This window comes from Solanum verrucosum, unplaced genomic scaffold (genome assembly GCF_900185275.1).
Source record: "Solanum verrucosum unplaced genomic scaffold, falcon-dt-bn FXZP01000108.1, whole genome shotgun sequence".
NCBI classification, from domain to species: domain Eukaryota; kingdom Viridiplantae; phylum Streptophyta; class Magnoliopsida; order Solanales; family Solanaceae; genus Solanum; species Solanum verrucosum.
In genome coordinates, this window is record NW_026020274.1 from 1,862,683 (window position 1) to 1,879,186 (window position 16,504).

The 16,504-nt window shown below is 32.3% G+C and overlaps 1 protein-coding gene across 1 annotated transcript; it reads right to left on the reverse strand.

Moving 5' to 3' along the window:
* Positions 1-589: 589 nt before the first annotated feature.
* Positions 590-7,602, reverse strand: LOC125834149 (cellulose synthase A catalytic subunit 2 [UDP-forming]-like). Its single transcript, XM_049513341.1, has 13 exons — positions 7,275-7,602; positions 6,344-6,757; positions 6,167-6,269; positions 5,893-6,073; positions 4,334-4,600; positions 3,863-4,208; positions 3,622-3,759; positions 3,398-3,523; positions 3,082-3,294; positions 2,670-2,946; positions 2,181-2,377; positions 1,747-2,097; positions 590-1,599 (listed from the first exon to the last, which is right to left on the reverse strand). Exons 1-13 carry the CDS (start codon positions 7,353-7,355, stop codon positions 1,018-1,020), a joined length of 3,276 nt encoding a protein of 1,091 aa, XP_049369298.1. The 5' UTR covers positions 7,356-7,602; the 3' UTR covers positions 590-1,017.
* Between the last annotated feature and the right edge of the window lie 8,902 nt (positions 7,603-16,504).

Genomic DNA, 16,504 nt, shown 5'->3' on the forward strand with positions numbered 1-16,504 from the left:
TTAGATTGTTTTTATTCAGTTATACTTCGTATTAAGTATTTTTAAGAATTAATAAAAGAATTTCAACTCAAATAAATGCACAATAGCTTCATGAAAATAATCAAATTACCAGGACACCATATGCTTATATTGTGAATTAGGAGAGAAAATTTAAGAAAAATGCAAAAGAGGAATTGACAAAGGTTGACAGTTCAGAATAAACCAACAACAATAATAATAACATATTTAGTGTACTCCCACAAATAGGGTTTAGGAAGGATAGTGTTGTAAAAGGGCTATTTCCAATAGACTCTTGACTCAAATCAAGCATAACAAAATCAATAAAAAGGAGATACGGTAGTGAAGAACCATATAGAAAATAATGAGGAAAAGAATATTAGCAACAACCAATAGTACAATAACCGAAGCAAATAAAAGAATAAACCAGAGACTTCCTTTCAATAATGTCCAACAAGCTAATAGCATTGAAGCAGTATGTACTGTACTATGCAAATACTAGTACAACCATTGAATAAACTTCTTAATTACTGATGAAAATTTCAATAAAACTAATTTACTGCAAAGAATACCAGAATAAAAATAAAAATAAAAAGTCTTGGAGTTTCACTTTCTTGAAATTACAACAGTGTAATATAGTTCATAATTACTGATGAAATTTTTGACAACATTTTTCTGTGTGAAGTCCCTTATTAAGAAGGGGAGGGGGTGTTGTGGCTTAACACAAACAATTTTTATGTTTGGTTATATTACAAATAATGGGAACTCCACTGCACTCCAAGCAACAAATCCCAAAATTTATCAAAAGAATCAAGAAAAAACTTTGCAAAACAAATATCAATGTATCTGCTATTCTGCCCTTTATACAACAATCAACAGAGCTCATTCTCTGCTTGTCCAACTCAAAACTTTTCGTCGATGACCAAATTGTCGGGAGATAAAAAACATACCCCTTGTTCCTTCTCCCTGAGTTTGAGCTCTATTTTGATATCATACAACATGTTCTACAATGCTGCTTACTTAATCACAGTCCAAGCCACATACCTCTAAACTGAGTCCACCTTTGGCGGTGAATGGGTTGAGTCGGACCCACAATAAGGAGCAGATAGATGCGAGAAGGATGGACCAGACAATAATGATGGTTGGAACGTTGTTTTGTCTACCCATGCAACCCTTCAGGAAGGGATACAGATGAACAATGACCCATAAGGCGAAGAAAAGTCTACCGAATAGAGGACCCCAAGAATCATAACCATTGTTGATTGCATCTGAGACACCGACTACAACTCCAATGATGTTAAGAATTAACAAAGTCATAGGAGGAATCAACAAAGATGTCCACTTGAACAGATAAAGCTCAGAAAAATCCCCATCGTCTGCTGCTTTGGAAGTAACAGTGAAGCTAGTGTTGACACCAGCCAAAACTTTAAGAAGACCTTGGACAAGAGCAAATAGGTGAGATGAGGCACCACCAATCACCCAAAACTGCTCGTTTCTCCACCAGTCATCAATAGAAACACCTCCCCATTGCATCTCAATAACACTCGTCACAGCAATCATTATGAAAAGTCCCATGAAAAGAATGCTAGCATAGTTGCTAATCTGCATTTCAGTAAAATATCATGTGATTAGTTGAAAGCAGTGATTCAACAAAGGCCTCCATGCCTCAGAACTGAAGATATAGAGTGCATGTAATATGAGCAAATAACAAAAACCTCGAAGCAAGGAATGCTGAATGGGCAGACTTACCTCTGGAACAATAAATTTCCCTGTAAGCAAACAGACGGCCGGCAATGTACAATATATGATCAAAGGAATAGAAGTCAATGGGTAGACCACTGAGTTTATGTATGAAAACCGCTCCAGAGGCTTCAGACCACACCCATATCCATACCAAATTGGACAATGTCTACTGAAGAAAATTTCAACAGATCCCAAAGCCCATCGCAGAACCTGGTGAAGACGATCTGAAAGATTGATAGGAGCTGACCCTTTAAATGCAGGCCTATTGGGCATGCAGTAGACGGATCTCCAACCATGGCAGTGCATCTTAAATCCAGTAAGGATATCCTCAGTAACAGATCCATAAATCCATCCAATCTGGTGCATATGACAAGTTAGACCAAATGCAGAGTGCATTCCAGAAAATTCAAATAGGTTATAGAATTTCAGCATTTTTTTACCTCTTTGCCCCATTCTGTTTTGTCTTCATAACCACAACTAATAACATGTATTGCTTCTTTCAAGAGAGATGCTGATGTTGCTCCTGGAGGAATGCCACCATCTTCTAGAAGTGTTGAAGCAACAAATACCGGTGATTGGCCAAATTTCTTCTCAAGTTTTATCTGAGGCATGAGGGCTGCTTTTTCACTATCAATTCCTGCAGAAAAAGGCAAGTTAACAACAATTATGCATACAGTAATCTGAAGTTTCACTATGAGTAAGGGAGGAAGAACATGCTCTAGAGATTGTAAATCTGATTTAATCAAAAAAGAGGGATGACAAAAAAATAAAACATAAAAGAGTTGGGATAGAGGAACTTCGAAAGTAGTTCCATTAGGATGTTTCCTTGCAAAAGAGGCAAGTTGAAAAGGCATCCAAATTTATTAATCTAAAGACTTGAGTCTACAAATTAGCCATTAGGAGTGGCTTCTCAAAGTTCCTTTGCATACCTTCAATTCCTTCCTCAATATTTTCAAGGGCATGAATTTGTGGTGAAGCCTCTTTGCTCTTTGGCTTTTTTTTGTTATCCTTGGTTGTTTTCGCTTTCTTATGCTTCTTTCGAGAACCGAAACAACAGCAACACCATTTCGGCCAGCAGTTGCATGTTTTTCCTGGAGGTTTTGTCTTCTTTGGAGCATCATAACCATAAAGGGCTTGCCTCCTGAAGACACATCCAGTGCCCACATAAATTGGACCCTGGATCCCATCAAGTCCTTTCATATTGATCTGTTACCACCAATGGAATAAAATTAGCTTACTGTCAGGCAAAATGGTGCATATCGTAAACTTATGCAATAACATAAACAGTGCGTAGGTGCAACATTCCATAACAAAAACCCCAGAAGAAGGCATTTTACGTACATCAAAGAAGACCACATTGCGGTTGGAGTATCTGTCATGCCTGTCAATACCATCAAATCTTTGAGGAAATTGTACGTAGCATATTTTCTTTCCTGAAGTGGGGTCCATCATAAAGCACATAGCTTCTCTCAGTGCCTTACTGTTATTTATATAGTGATCACAATCCACATTGAGCATGTAAGGAGCATTTGATATGACTGCTGATACACGCATCTAGAATCACATTTTATAAAGGGTCAAAAGCCTATCCAGTGCAATTTTTTTTAAAAGGAAGGAAGGGGGGAGGAAGAATGAGGAGAAATGGAAGACAACTTACCAAAGCATTCATGGCACCAGCCTTCTTGTGGTGGTCAAATCCAGGACGTTTTTCACGAGAAACATAGATAAGGCGAGGCAATACATTCCCTTCACTATCACGGACACCATCATTACCCAGGAAGACCTTTTCAATTACAAGAATGAAAATCTGGTTAGTTCACAATAGTTAAATCTTAAAATATCACCATTAAAGTTGGGATATAAAAGAGATCAGACTTATACCTGAATCATTCCAGGATGATCCCTGACAAGATTTCCTGGCCAAGGCGTTCCATCTTGCATGGTCCAGCCATCTTCAGGAACCTTTTGTGCTGTGGCAACCAGCCCATTTATCCGAACCTTGAATTCTTCATAATCTCTCTGCACAAAAAAGAATAGTCCCAAGTTGTCTTAGCAACAGGTCTTTATAGTCATACCATCAAAGGAAATGTCGAGAAGAACATAAATTTGATAATTTGCACACCTTCATAGCACGACGTTCCCTCACAAATGATGGGTGTACTTTATTTTTCAGATAATCAACCTTCAGAGAAAAATACCACTCCGGCGCTCGAGGCTCTATGTTGAACTTTTTGCAGAATGGGACCCATTTCCTTGCGAACTCAGATGTTTCAGAGAGAGCCTCAAAAGTAAGCATGGCAGCACCATCATCAGAGACATAGCACGAAACCTTGTCCACTGGATAGTCACAAGCGAGAATGGAGAGAACAGTATTTGCAGTAATAAGTGGAGGTTCTTTTAGGGGATCCACCGTACTAACAAATATATCTACAGGGGCTAACCCAGAAGGCTTCCCTTCTTTCTCATACCTGAGAAAAACATTAAACTAAAAGGTAAGGACATGACCAGAGAGGCATGTACACAGATTTTTTAATAAGGGTAACAACCAATGTACACAAACATTATTATATACAAATGCATTGTTTATGCATACCTCAGAGATAGCCTATCCAAGTATGTCTCTCGACGAATTGGACACCATTTAGGGAACTGATCAAATATCCATGACACAGCAAACCATATTTCACATATAATAGATAGCAGCCATAATACATATGCATCATTGACAGGGTGCGTTATTCGATAGTGGAAAAAGAGCCCAACAACAGCAAGACGAACTAAAATGGATAGTCTGTATGGGCTTAGCCTGCTAGAGGCAATAGGCATCTTTCTCGAAAGTGGTTGTCTTCCTTCATCCATCCTGCAAACAGAAATATAGTAAGAACGATAAATCTTACTGATCCAGAGAATGTTCAAACAAAATGATTGCAGTTTAGGAAGGTCCTCTAATGCATGCAACATGTTATATCCACATCAACAAAAGAGAGAAGTGGAAATCGAGCACATAAAGCATAACATTTGCACATTCCAAATTGCTCTAATAAAAGAGCATGTAGTGAATTTATAATCATGCTAACGAGATGAAGAAATTGTGGCAATCGGAACACCCTAACTCCTCAGTCAATATATATTGACAGAGTCCAGAGGGTAAAATCAATCCCTGAACCCTTCTCACTCTTCCAGTTGCAAACCTTCCCCCATCCCACATCTGAGCTGTCCAAAAGGGAACTTCAACAGAAAAAAGAAAACACAATACTAAGCTATGCATGTACAATAAGTTGTAGAATCAGCATTATACCAATACAATTGTTTACTATTTCTTCTTTGTTTATTTGGGTAATCTGACTAGTGAATAAAGTTGAACAAAAGACTCCAGAACCATAATTTGTCCAAAGAGATGGATATGCTGCAAAAAAAATGTCTTAGTTCAAGTGACTAATCTGCAACACATCTCCCAGTTGTTTTCGTTTCTTTTTTAGGAAAATACAACTTACATTTGTTTTATTCTTGATTAAGAAATAAAAGCAAGTTATCTCATTGAAGAGGTTCCTTATTGTTAAGATTTTTCCAGAAGGAGAATAATTGCAAAGCCAATTAGACAGTGCAGATACTCAAGTTTGATCAATAAGCAAGTACATCCAAGTCACAAACAAATCTATCCCAGGCCCCAAAACTATGTCAATGCAGCTGGCCGGCTGCTGCAGCAAAAAGGGGATGTATGTATCTATCTATGGTTAATTTTAAAATGTATCCCTTTTGACTAACGGCTTGGTGTAGATACTATTTCCATTATGAAGATTTTTCTTTAACATGCTTATTGAAACAAAGTGATAACCGATATTAGTTTCTGAAAGGTACAGTAACCAGCACTACACTAAGCTGCCGTCTGGTATCGTCAACCTTCTGAACGCAGTCTCAACTAAAAGGACCTCACAAAAACTCAAAACACATGTGACATGACCAACTTTCCAGGCCTTGTACTACAGTAAGAAAAGCACAGTACTTTTATTCAGCACGTAGTTCAGTATCCATAATATATACAGCTTGCAACAACTGCAAGTCACCATCCCACAAGTAAAGTGCAAATCACATCACAGATCAGTCTTGGGTTAAATTTAGAAAGAAAAAAAACAAATGAATGCATACACCTACTTGGGGAGATCGGGATCATCCAGCTCATCTCCATCGTTATCACCACCTTTGCCTCCATGCTTAACCACCTGTAGTTTATCATTCTGCTTTTTCTTCCAGTCCTCCATTCTTTCCTTCCATGCAACAGTACCATATCCATAAACTGCCAAATCTTTCTTAGGATCCATGGGGCGAGGCGGCACTGCAAAGATCAAGCATATCAAACACATTAAGCCCTCTACCACTAGAAATTTGGTCAAAGAATTAAAAATTTGCATCAACCAGATTAACTTACAAGACATGGATGAATCAGTATAAGGCACATGATGAATTTTCTTCCCACGACCCATAAAAGGTGGTATGATAAGTGCATGTTTATCAGCTGAAATTGTATCATCCTACGCAAAATTACAACTTTTTAGCTAAAATTCAACATAGTGAGAACAAAAAACATGACAATCTTGAGGCATACCTCTTGACCATAAGTAAGAAGAGGGATCTCTGAGTTAAGGGCAGCAGGATCTACTTCTGCTGGTGTATTAAGCCCAGAAGCATTATAATTGGTACCGCGGCTAAGGCGAGCAGCAAGTGCAGCCTCAGAAAGATGTCTAGGTGTACCATCATAATCAAATTCATGATCTAAATCATCAAATTCATCTTCTTCATCATCTCCATCAACTCTTTGGCTCCCTTTAATACGCTTGTACCTAGTTTTACATTGAGGGCAAGCTTGATTCCCTTCTCTCCTTTCATACTCATAACAAGGTCTGCAAACAGGAAATGCACACTCATTGCAAGCAACAAATGTCTCCCCATCTACTGTAACTTCAATCTCATCTCCACAAATCTGGCAAATCTGTCCACTTAATTCTTTCACAGAAGTTACCTGTAACCAATAAACAATTAAAACCTCCTTAGATCAAGAATTGGAATCCTCCTCAACACTAATTCACACTTGGACATGTAAGTAACAAACTTGCCTAAAAAGAATGCAAGAGATAAGGAATCAATTGAGCTTAAAAGTGGTAGGCAGAAAGAGCCAATTTTGGCAAGTTATTAAATCTAGATATTTCACAAACAAAAGCAATGAATTAGGGATGTTCTTTACTCCTGAATTGAAGAACTAGAAGACAACACCCCCCAAATCTGTGCGAGTAAAAATCTTAGAATCCCTCAAAACGGAAGAAAAAGTTTGAAACTTTATCCTCCAAACTGGCACCTTTTTAGCACAGAAACTGGAAATGAGCAGATGGTAACTTCAGAAAGAGCAAAATATGGTCAATTAACACCCCCACCGACACCAAAAACAAAGGAGGCAAACTTTAGAAAGACTGAATTTTTCTTGAAATTTACTCAAATGGAGCAAGAAAAGAGCAAAAAGATAAGATTTTGAAAGCACTTACTCTTCCAACTTCATCAGCATTGATGAGAACAAATTCATTTCTATTATGTGAACCAGCAATAAGCCTCCCTTTAGTATCCATTTTGAGTCAACCCAACTCAAAACAATCAAGAATGGAGAAGTAAAACAAACCCTCTTCACTTTCAGCACATTAGAGACCACTCAAAGTGAAATCCCCTCAAACCATAACACATTAAAGAAAAGCACTACCATTTAACTCTCCTTCTCCTCCTCTCTTTAGGACACTGCTTTTAAACACCCATTACAAGTAACAACAACCCCCTCTTCCCTCAATTAGAGAAATAAATAATAATGAATGAAAATGATGTATAAACATACACAAACAAACACATCAGTATTATAGTAATGAAAATTAGGTGTATGAAATTTTGTGTGTGGGGTTGGCTATATTATTATAATAATACAACTGGAAAATGTAAAAAGTTTTGATTTTTATTATTTAATTTTTAAAAAAGAATAATGGGTAATGTGAAGAAAAGTTTTTTGGATTCTTTTCTTGTTACTTATGAGAAACCCCATGTAATAATTGGGCTTCACTCTCTTTTCTTGGTAATTTTTTGTTTCTTATTTGCTGAGCTGTGGAGCAGAGAATATAAATGAAAGAAGAAGGGATCCACCTACTGGAAAGTACAACCAGTAAAGCACAAGGTACAACAGATTTTTTGTTTGATTTGATGATCAAAAGAAATGGGCTGTGAGAACAGTGGGGTCCAATTGGTAGTGGTTGAAGTGGCCCCACCAAGGGGGTGTACTTGGTGGTGGGGTTGAGGGGTATATTAGTAAATTGAATAGTTAATTGGTGCTTTTAGGGTTAATGAGTCGTTAATTAGTTTGTTTGGATTATTATTTTTTTAATATTTGAGCAAAATTTTAAAAATTCTCATAAGCACTCAATTTCAAATAAAACGAACAAAAATAAATCTAAAATCAATCTAAACAGTCTCTTAATTGTTAGTTATAGTTGAAGTAGCTAGTGGTTTTTTTTTCCTCTTTATGGCTGTCTATTACAGTTGTACATAGGTTGGTTAGGGTTAAAAGAGTCAAATGAAAGAGAAAATGATGGGTTATAGTAATATTATAAATACATGTTTGTATACATTGTTATAATTACATGTATTAGTACTAGTAACTATTCATTCAATTTTTTTGGTCAAACTATTCATTCTTGATTAAAAGGAAAGTGAGGAAATAGTTGAGTCAAATGCTCTTCATGTGAGGGTTGATCCAAAGTTTTTATTTATTATTAATACTAATTTATATTCCACCGGACAAAGTGCAATTTACGTAAAGTAAAAACTTTGTTAATGTACACACTATTTAGGAATTTTAAATACGTAGAATAATTAAGGTAAAACCTAGTAAACACAACAATTTTATAAAGTGTCAAGGCTTGCTTTAATTTATTGTGAACTAATTAGATAAAGTTTATATGAATTCGTGAAAAATATATAGCTCATACATAGTTTATTTATATAAATAAGAAAAATATATGCAATAAATGTCGCTTTAATTATAAAGTTCCAATTTTTTTATATATGGTATACTAGCATATACTACAACACCAAATATTTAACCATGCAAATTAAACCTCGCATGGAAATAAAATAAATACCCAATATGAATATGTTTTATAATATATGGTAATTAATGGTTATTAAAAGTCACCCGTTTATGATTTATGATCCATGTTAAATAATCAAGGAAATACCCTATTTTCAACCATGCAAACCTCACATGAAAAATAAATGAATTTTCAAATTGTTTCTGTTAGTTGTTGTACCAAATATCAAAATTTATTAAAATTTTCACAAAGGTTAAACTTTCGTTATCTTGTTGCATGCTAATCGTTAGTTAACGTATAGCTTGTCATGATTAAGAAATTTAATTAGTCAAAAATCAATTTATTAAAATTGACTCTACTTAGTCACTGACGTGCTTCTTAACTAAATATTGATATAATTAACAACGTGTGGGCAAATGAAATTAATATAATTTATGAAGTTTCAATTGTGGTAATTAGAACTTTAATTATTAAAGTGGAAAAGTTGTGAATTAATGGGTGAAACGAAAAAAGAAACGTGGAGATCACTCTTCTTTTTTTTTTTAACTAGTGAATATTTCAGAGTCTAAATTTCACTCTCAATTTATACTATTACAACAAAATATAGTGAGATTTACTCGTAAAAGTACACTAAATATATTATTTCTATTTGTAATTCATTCTTTTGTCTTCAACCCCATTTCCAAGCGATATCGATCTTTTTTATTTTGTTTAAGAATATCAATCTTTTTCTAGGATTCAATAAGGAGAGAATAGTAAATTGACAATGATATTAGATAGAAGACGCAATAACTTTGTTTTCTTTACAATTATTTGCTAGTATATTAATTGTTATAAGTTTATTTTTTGGTACAATAAGGGCCAGCAAAAAAAAACTGGTGGCTATAGAGTTTTTGCATAATAAATATCTAGCATTTCACAATTTTATTTGATTGATATCACATCAATTTGCCGACACATAAAAGAAAAGAAGAGGTTTTATGTTTGCTCACATGTCTGGAAAGTTACTGTTATATATATATTAGGAAAAATGGTTTGAAAAATACTTTAATTTTGTTTGAAATTGTTGTTACGATACCAAACTTTATAGATGACCTTTTACCCTACACTATTTAATAGTGTATTTTAAAGGTATATATGTGTCCACGTGGACACGTTATTTATAATGATGCAATATTTATGATGTCCACGTGGGCACATATATATCTTTAAAATACACTATTAAATAGTACAGGGGTAAAAGGTCATTTCCAAAGTTCGGTATTGTTACATCAATTTTGGTCAAAGTTCGAATATATTTCAAACATTTTTCCCTATATATTATTATTATTGTTACATATTTTATGACCCTTCTCTAATTAATAGCTAATAAAAAGTAGTTAAATTAACAACAATAAAACTATAGATTACCCATTCTTTAATCCTAAAAGCACTTCGACCCATTCACTAACATGCTTGGAAAGTCATGTGCTAATTAAATTTGGATGTAAATAAGTATAATTATGTAATTATATTAAATTATTCATTATACATATGATTTTTCAAATAAATTATTGGTCAAATAAACAAATCAAACTGTGTAATTACACCAAATTACTTTCAAAACTAAGTCATATGTGACTCTTCAGACAAACCTTTGATCAAATAAACAAGTCAAATTATATAATTATATCAAATTACACTCAAATTTAATTTTCACATGGTTTTCTAAACATGCCTTAAAAAACCAAAAAGTAAATCAAAAGTGGAAAATAATTTATTTATTTTAAGTTACCATTGACACTATTATTATTATTGTTACTGTTATTGGTAGAGGCAAAACAATAACCGACAAAATATATAGTAATTTTTATAATATAGATATATATTATATATATTGACTAATTAATATAAATATTTTTGATTGAATAGTCAAACGTGTAACTTCTCCTATATGCAGTATAAATTAAGGAGGAGGAATGATATATGATATATGAGTTATTTCGGCCAAAAAAGGAAGAGCAACAAATAGTGCAAGTGACTTCAATAATTGGAGAAAGCAAAAGGATTCAACCATTTTTTTTATTATTTTTTATAAATTATTCCTTCTTTTTTTCTTGTAAAAAGTCCCCACATTGTCTATATCATGCATCACCGACAGCCAATTTCATGAATAATATGCTTATTTTATAAACCGTGATTTAATTGGTAGAAAAGACTAAAGAAAAGTGACTTTTTTTTGTCTATATTACCAATTATTCATCTATGACATTATTTCTCTACCGAGGACAAATTTTGTACAATTGGTAGGGGGAAAAGAACTACCAACACAAGTAATTGAAATTGAAATTAATGAGCTCAAAAATCAAAATGAAGAACAATTAATATTTTATTTTATTTTTAAATAGGAGATTTTATATAATTTATGTTACAAAGTTTTCATTAAAATAGAGATTACAACTAATATGGTGTATCAAGCTATCAATTGTGAGTTTGATTGTCCACTTTATCTTTTCAAGCCAAATTATGATAATTGATAGTTTAGTTTATAAAAAAACATATAGAGATTACAATACTTCATTATATGTGTTGAATTACGATGAGTAATAAATGTGACACGATATTGGGATTATTATTATTGATTGACTATCGATCTTGATATAAATATATGTGTGATATTCTTTAGAATGTTTAGCACCTAATTCTAGGGATGTAGGAGTAATTTTGGTGTGAGATATTTTATTAATTCTTACGTGTTATATAACCTAGCTACTACGCAAATAATATAAAATCTTAGCTTGGTGGATCTTAATAATCAATGTAAAGTAGAGTCACATAATTGAAGATTAATTTATGAAAAGCTATAGTGAGTGAGTTCCTACTTCCATTATTAATAGGTGTTTTGAACTAAAATCTTACTCGATTATTTCAAAAGCATTATTGTGAGATATTTTATGAGATAAATTAGTATTCAGCAAGAATTTAGTCTCTTAGTAGGTTATCGAGTTTGTAATTTTAAATTGAACGTTGTTTTTGGTGAATTCAAGACAAGCAGTTTGCAATTTAATAACTAATGACAAGCTATGAACGGTTAGTAATGAAGGGAAACAAATCCATCGAGGATATGATCCTACTCATTGAAAAATTAAATCCTCAAAAGCTAAGAAAGAATCAATTTGATCAAGGATGATTCAAAAATAAAAAATATAATAACCTAAACAAGGATAATGTATTAAGAATCCTTGACAGTATATGCATCGCGAAGGCGAGGGGTTATGGGTAACCTGAACACCCTTCATTGGAAATTATATCGTGCATATAACCAAAATGCTACTACGAATGGTTACATATAACACTTTGCACAGCCTTGAAATATGCAATGAGGATTGTGGCATACACTTTGCTCTTTATCTAACAAAAAGTCTAACCCACTTGAAAGAGGAAAGGGGAGTAGGCATATTACTAGTAGACCACTTGAACATTCCTAATATAGTTAATATACATAAAAAAATAATTGAATTGAGTGATGGAATATCAGTAGAAAAAACAAAGGATATGAGAATCTCAAAGGCAAATATTAAAGAAAAGATATTGTAAGAGTAACCATGTGGAACAACTATTCTTACTTTGCTTTTATTTACTCAAAAAAACTCATAAAATCACATTCTGCAAAAAAGTGGACCATATGGATGCTTCTACAACAGGTTTGGCCCCTTTCTAAAACTTTACATTACACCGTATTTAATGTTCCCTGTCCTATCTGACGACTGTGACCTATATTTAAGTCTTTCATTTTTTATTTTCATCATCCGCTATCCACGTTAAAATTCGATTAATCCAAACATGTGTTACGAACACATGTCACGTAAAATTAATTGGTGATGTATACAAAATTAAAAATTGAAGTCTTTGAAGCTCAAATGTGTAATGATATTTAATTGGTTCCACATGAGTGTGTAATAACTCTGTTTTGAATGTCATGAAAATTTGAGGATAAAAAATTTGTATAATATGAATTTTTGAGTTCTGACAGAACCCCTAAGTTTGCTTCTTGTTGGAGGATTCAGAGTAATTATGTGTGAGTGGGAAAAGGGGAGTGACCCAAAAGTTCATATATTGTTTGCTTTGGAAGCAAAGAAAGATGATGTATTCTTTCTCTGATCAGTTATTTGGAAAATGACGGTAAAATTTACACTACACATGTGCTACGCACGATCCGTGCATCGAAAGTGATCTTTAACGGTATTTAATCAACAATAATAGCTTAATCATCATTAAAAATGTATTTTTAACAACAATATATTAACACTGTTTGTAAATGTCCTTAAAACCTATAGCAACTTTGAATCCAATGACAATTAACTAATGTCGGTAAAGACTTTAGGACTCTTTATTAATGTATATATTAATTGTCGCTAAAAATTATTTTTGTTATCGCGTGAATTTTTAGTTTATAAAGATAATATCTCATATGGTCACTCAATTTTGAACTTTTTTCTCAGAAAGTCACGACTTAACTATGAACTTTTATCTAAGATTGTCTAAAAGTTATTTTTGTATCCACTAGATTTTGAATAAATTATTTATATATATTTAAAAAATTAACTCAAATATAAAATTTGGGGTTAAGTTAAATTGAGACCATCTCCAACCCATCTCTATTTTACTCTCTATTTTCTATATTTGGAGAGTAAAATAGAGAATGGTTCTCCAAGCACTCTCTATTTCACTCTCTATTCTTCAATTATAGAGAGGTGAATAGTAGTTCTCCAAATTATTCACCTCTCTATTTTACTAATATTATTTATATTATGTTACTAATTAAGTCTTTATCATTTGTTATTATTTTCTAATGTAATATAACATCTAAAAATATATTATTAACAAGTTACTACTTCCACCCAAATTAATATTTTTTTATTTTATTTTTAAAAAAAAATTGTCACTTTAAATATGCAATTTAAATTTATTTTAATATTATTTATATTATATAAGATTATTAATTAAGTCTCTAATATTTATAATTATTTTCTAAGTAATATAACATCTAAAACATACTATTGATAAGCATACTATTTCTATCCCGAATTAACAATTTTTCTAATTTAATGTTTAATTTTATTTTTGTCATTTAAAATATGTAATTTTTTAAATTATAATTATTTTTCATTATGAAGTACGCACAAAATTTACATGATAATTCAAACAATCTACTTTTATGTTATAGTGATAAATTATTAAACTACATTTTTTATTGAGCATGAAAATATTTGATGTTATAGTTCAAATAGAATAGGGGAAGTAAATTAGTACGAAATAATTGGATACAAGATGAAATTGTTAATTTAAACAATTTTTAGCTACACCTAAAATAAAATAAGGACAAAAAATGCTCATTTTGAACTCTGTAATACATTAATAGAACATTTATGAGAGTAACGTAATAGTCTTGAAAGTTGAGTATTTATGTAAAATTTAAAATAAACTTGACGATGATACAATATTTATGATGTTTTCACTTTTATTTGAATTGTTCGTTAATATGTATTATATATAATATTTATTGCAATTTATGTTATTTAGAAATTTGGATTAAAATATAATTTTATATTTAAATGAAGAATTTGAAAAAAATAAAATTTTGTATTACATAAAGATTATAGAGTGATTATTTGCAAAAAGAAGAAATGATTTATATTATGAAATAAGAAAGTAAAAATGAAATAGAAATAATAATATAATATTGAGGAGAGAGAAAAATATTCTTTTTTAGGGAGTAAAATAAAGAATTGGATTGGAGTTGGTTGTCTAGAAAAATAGAGAACTCTATATTTGAAGAGTAAAATACAGGAAGGGGTTGGAGATGCCCTAGAGGGAGCCAATCAGATGATAGTAATCCTCCAATCCTAAAGTTATGAGTTCAAATTATTGAGAGAGCACAAAGAATGGGAGTTTCGGGGAGAGATAAAAAAAAGAGCTAGAGTTACATTATTGGAATCCGTAATTAACACTAGGGTTCCGCCCAGCCATTTTGACACAACAATGATAGTCGAGGAGTTTTAGTTTAACTCAACTCTAAAAGTTAGCTCATTAGCTACTTACATAATGACTTTTGAGGAATTTTAGGTTTAACTCAACTCTAAAATCTAGCTCACGAGTTACTCACAAAACAACGACTTTTCAAGGATTTTGGGTCTAACATAACACATAAAGCTAGCTCACAAACTACTTACACATGTACTTTAAATTATTTGTCATCAGTGATGAAGCTAGGATTTCTGTTGAGGATGTTCAAAAAAATATGCTAAATAGTGTTGAGTACTAGATTTCGAGGGGATAAGGCACAAGTACTCCCTAGACCACGATCAAAATATCATAGACATAACTTAATTAAACTAAAGTTCTATTATCCCATATAATTTTTTTATTTAAGGAATTTGAATGAACCCTAAAGTCCACGTAGATCCACCCCTATCAGCCATTGTATGTGATTTTGTGATGAGCACTAAACAATTATGTAGTAAAATACGAAAAAATTTAAGGGAAAATCACTTACGCGTATATTTTTTAAAAAATATTTACTATATTTTTCAATATTATTTTTTTAACCATATATGACAATTTGGCTAAATTAAATTAAATTCATTTCATCCTTTCCATCTTTCGCTCCTAATTTTCTCTCGCCGCTGCAATTTTCTCTCGTCACTTCTTACTCACAATTTTCTTCACAAATACGGCTATACTACCTTCAGAGATGTGTATTCAGTGATCAGTTTTGAGACGAATCAAGTCGAGCAGAGAGTTGAGTTTGAAGTTTTTTGAAGTTTGAAAGGTTAGAAGCTTTAATTTTGATTGCATGTCTTAGTTACTTGTTTAATTCATGCTTAATTCTCTATCTCGGCTATACTAACCTTCAGTGATGTGTATTCAGTGATCAATTTCGAGATGAATCAAGTTCGGGCAGAGAGTTGAGTTTGAAGTTTTTTGAAGTTTGAAAGGTTAGAAGGTTTAAATTCGATTGCATGTCATTAGTTACTTGCTTAATTCAAGTTTAATTCTCTTTATCGGCTATACTCACCTTCAGCGATGTGTATTCAGTGATCAATTTCGAGATGAATCAAGTTCGGGCAGAGAGTTGACTTTGAAGTTTTTTGAAGTTTGAAAGGTTAGAAGTTTTAAATTCGATTGCATGTCATTAGTTACTTGCTTAGTTCAAGCTTAATTCTCTTTTCGACTATACGTGATCAATTTCAAGATGAATGAATTTCGAGCAATGATGTGTATTGAATTACTTGCTTAATTCACAATAGATACAAGTTTAATTCACTTGTTAGTATTTGTGTAATACAACTTTAATTCAATTTTCTGATTCAATTTTAATATAGTGTAACACACTTTTAATACAAGTTAAATTCATTTTTGAGTGTGCTAGATCTTTTGTGGAGAAGTTGTGGGAGTGTTTGATAAGATATGTTGAATTTATGAACGAGGAGGTTTTGGAGAAGAGTTCTGATTATAGGTGTGTGAGGTCAAGTACTCTGTTGTTGTTGGTTGATTTTTAATGATTTGATGATTTGTTTAAATTCTTTCTTAATTCACTCTTCTGATTGATTTTCTTGCTTAATTCATAATAGATTCAAGTTTAATTCAATCGATAGAACACTCTCTTG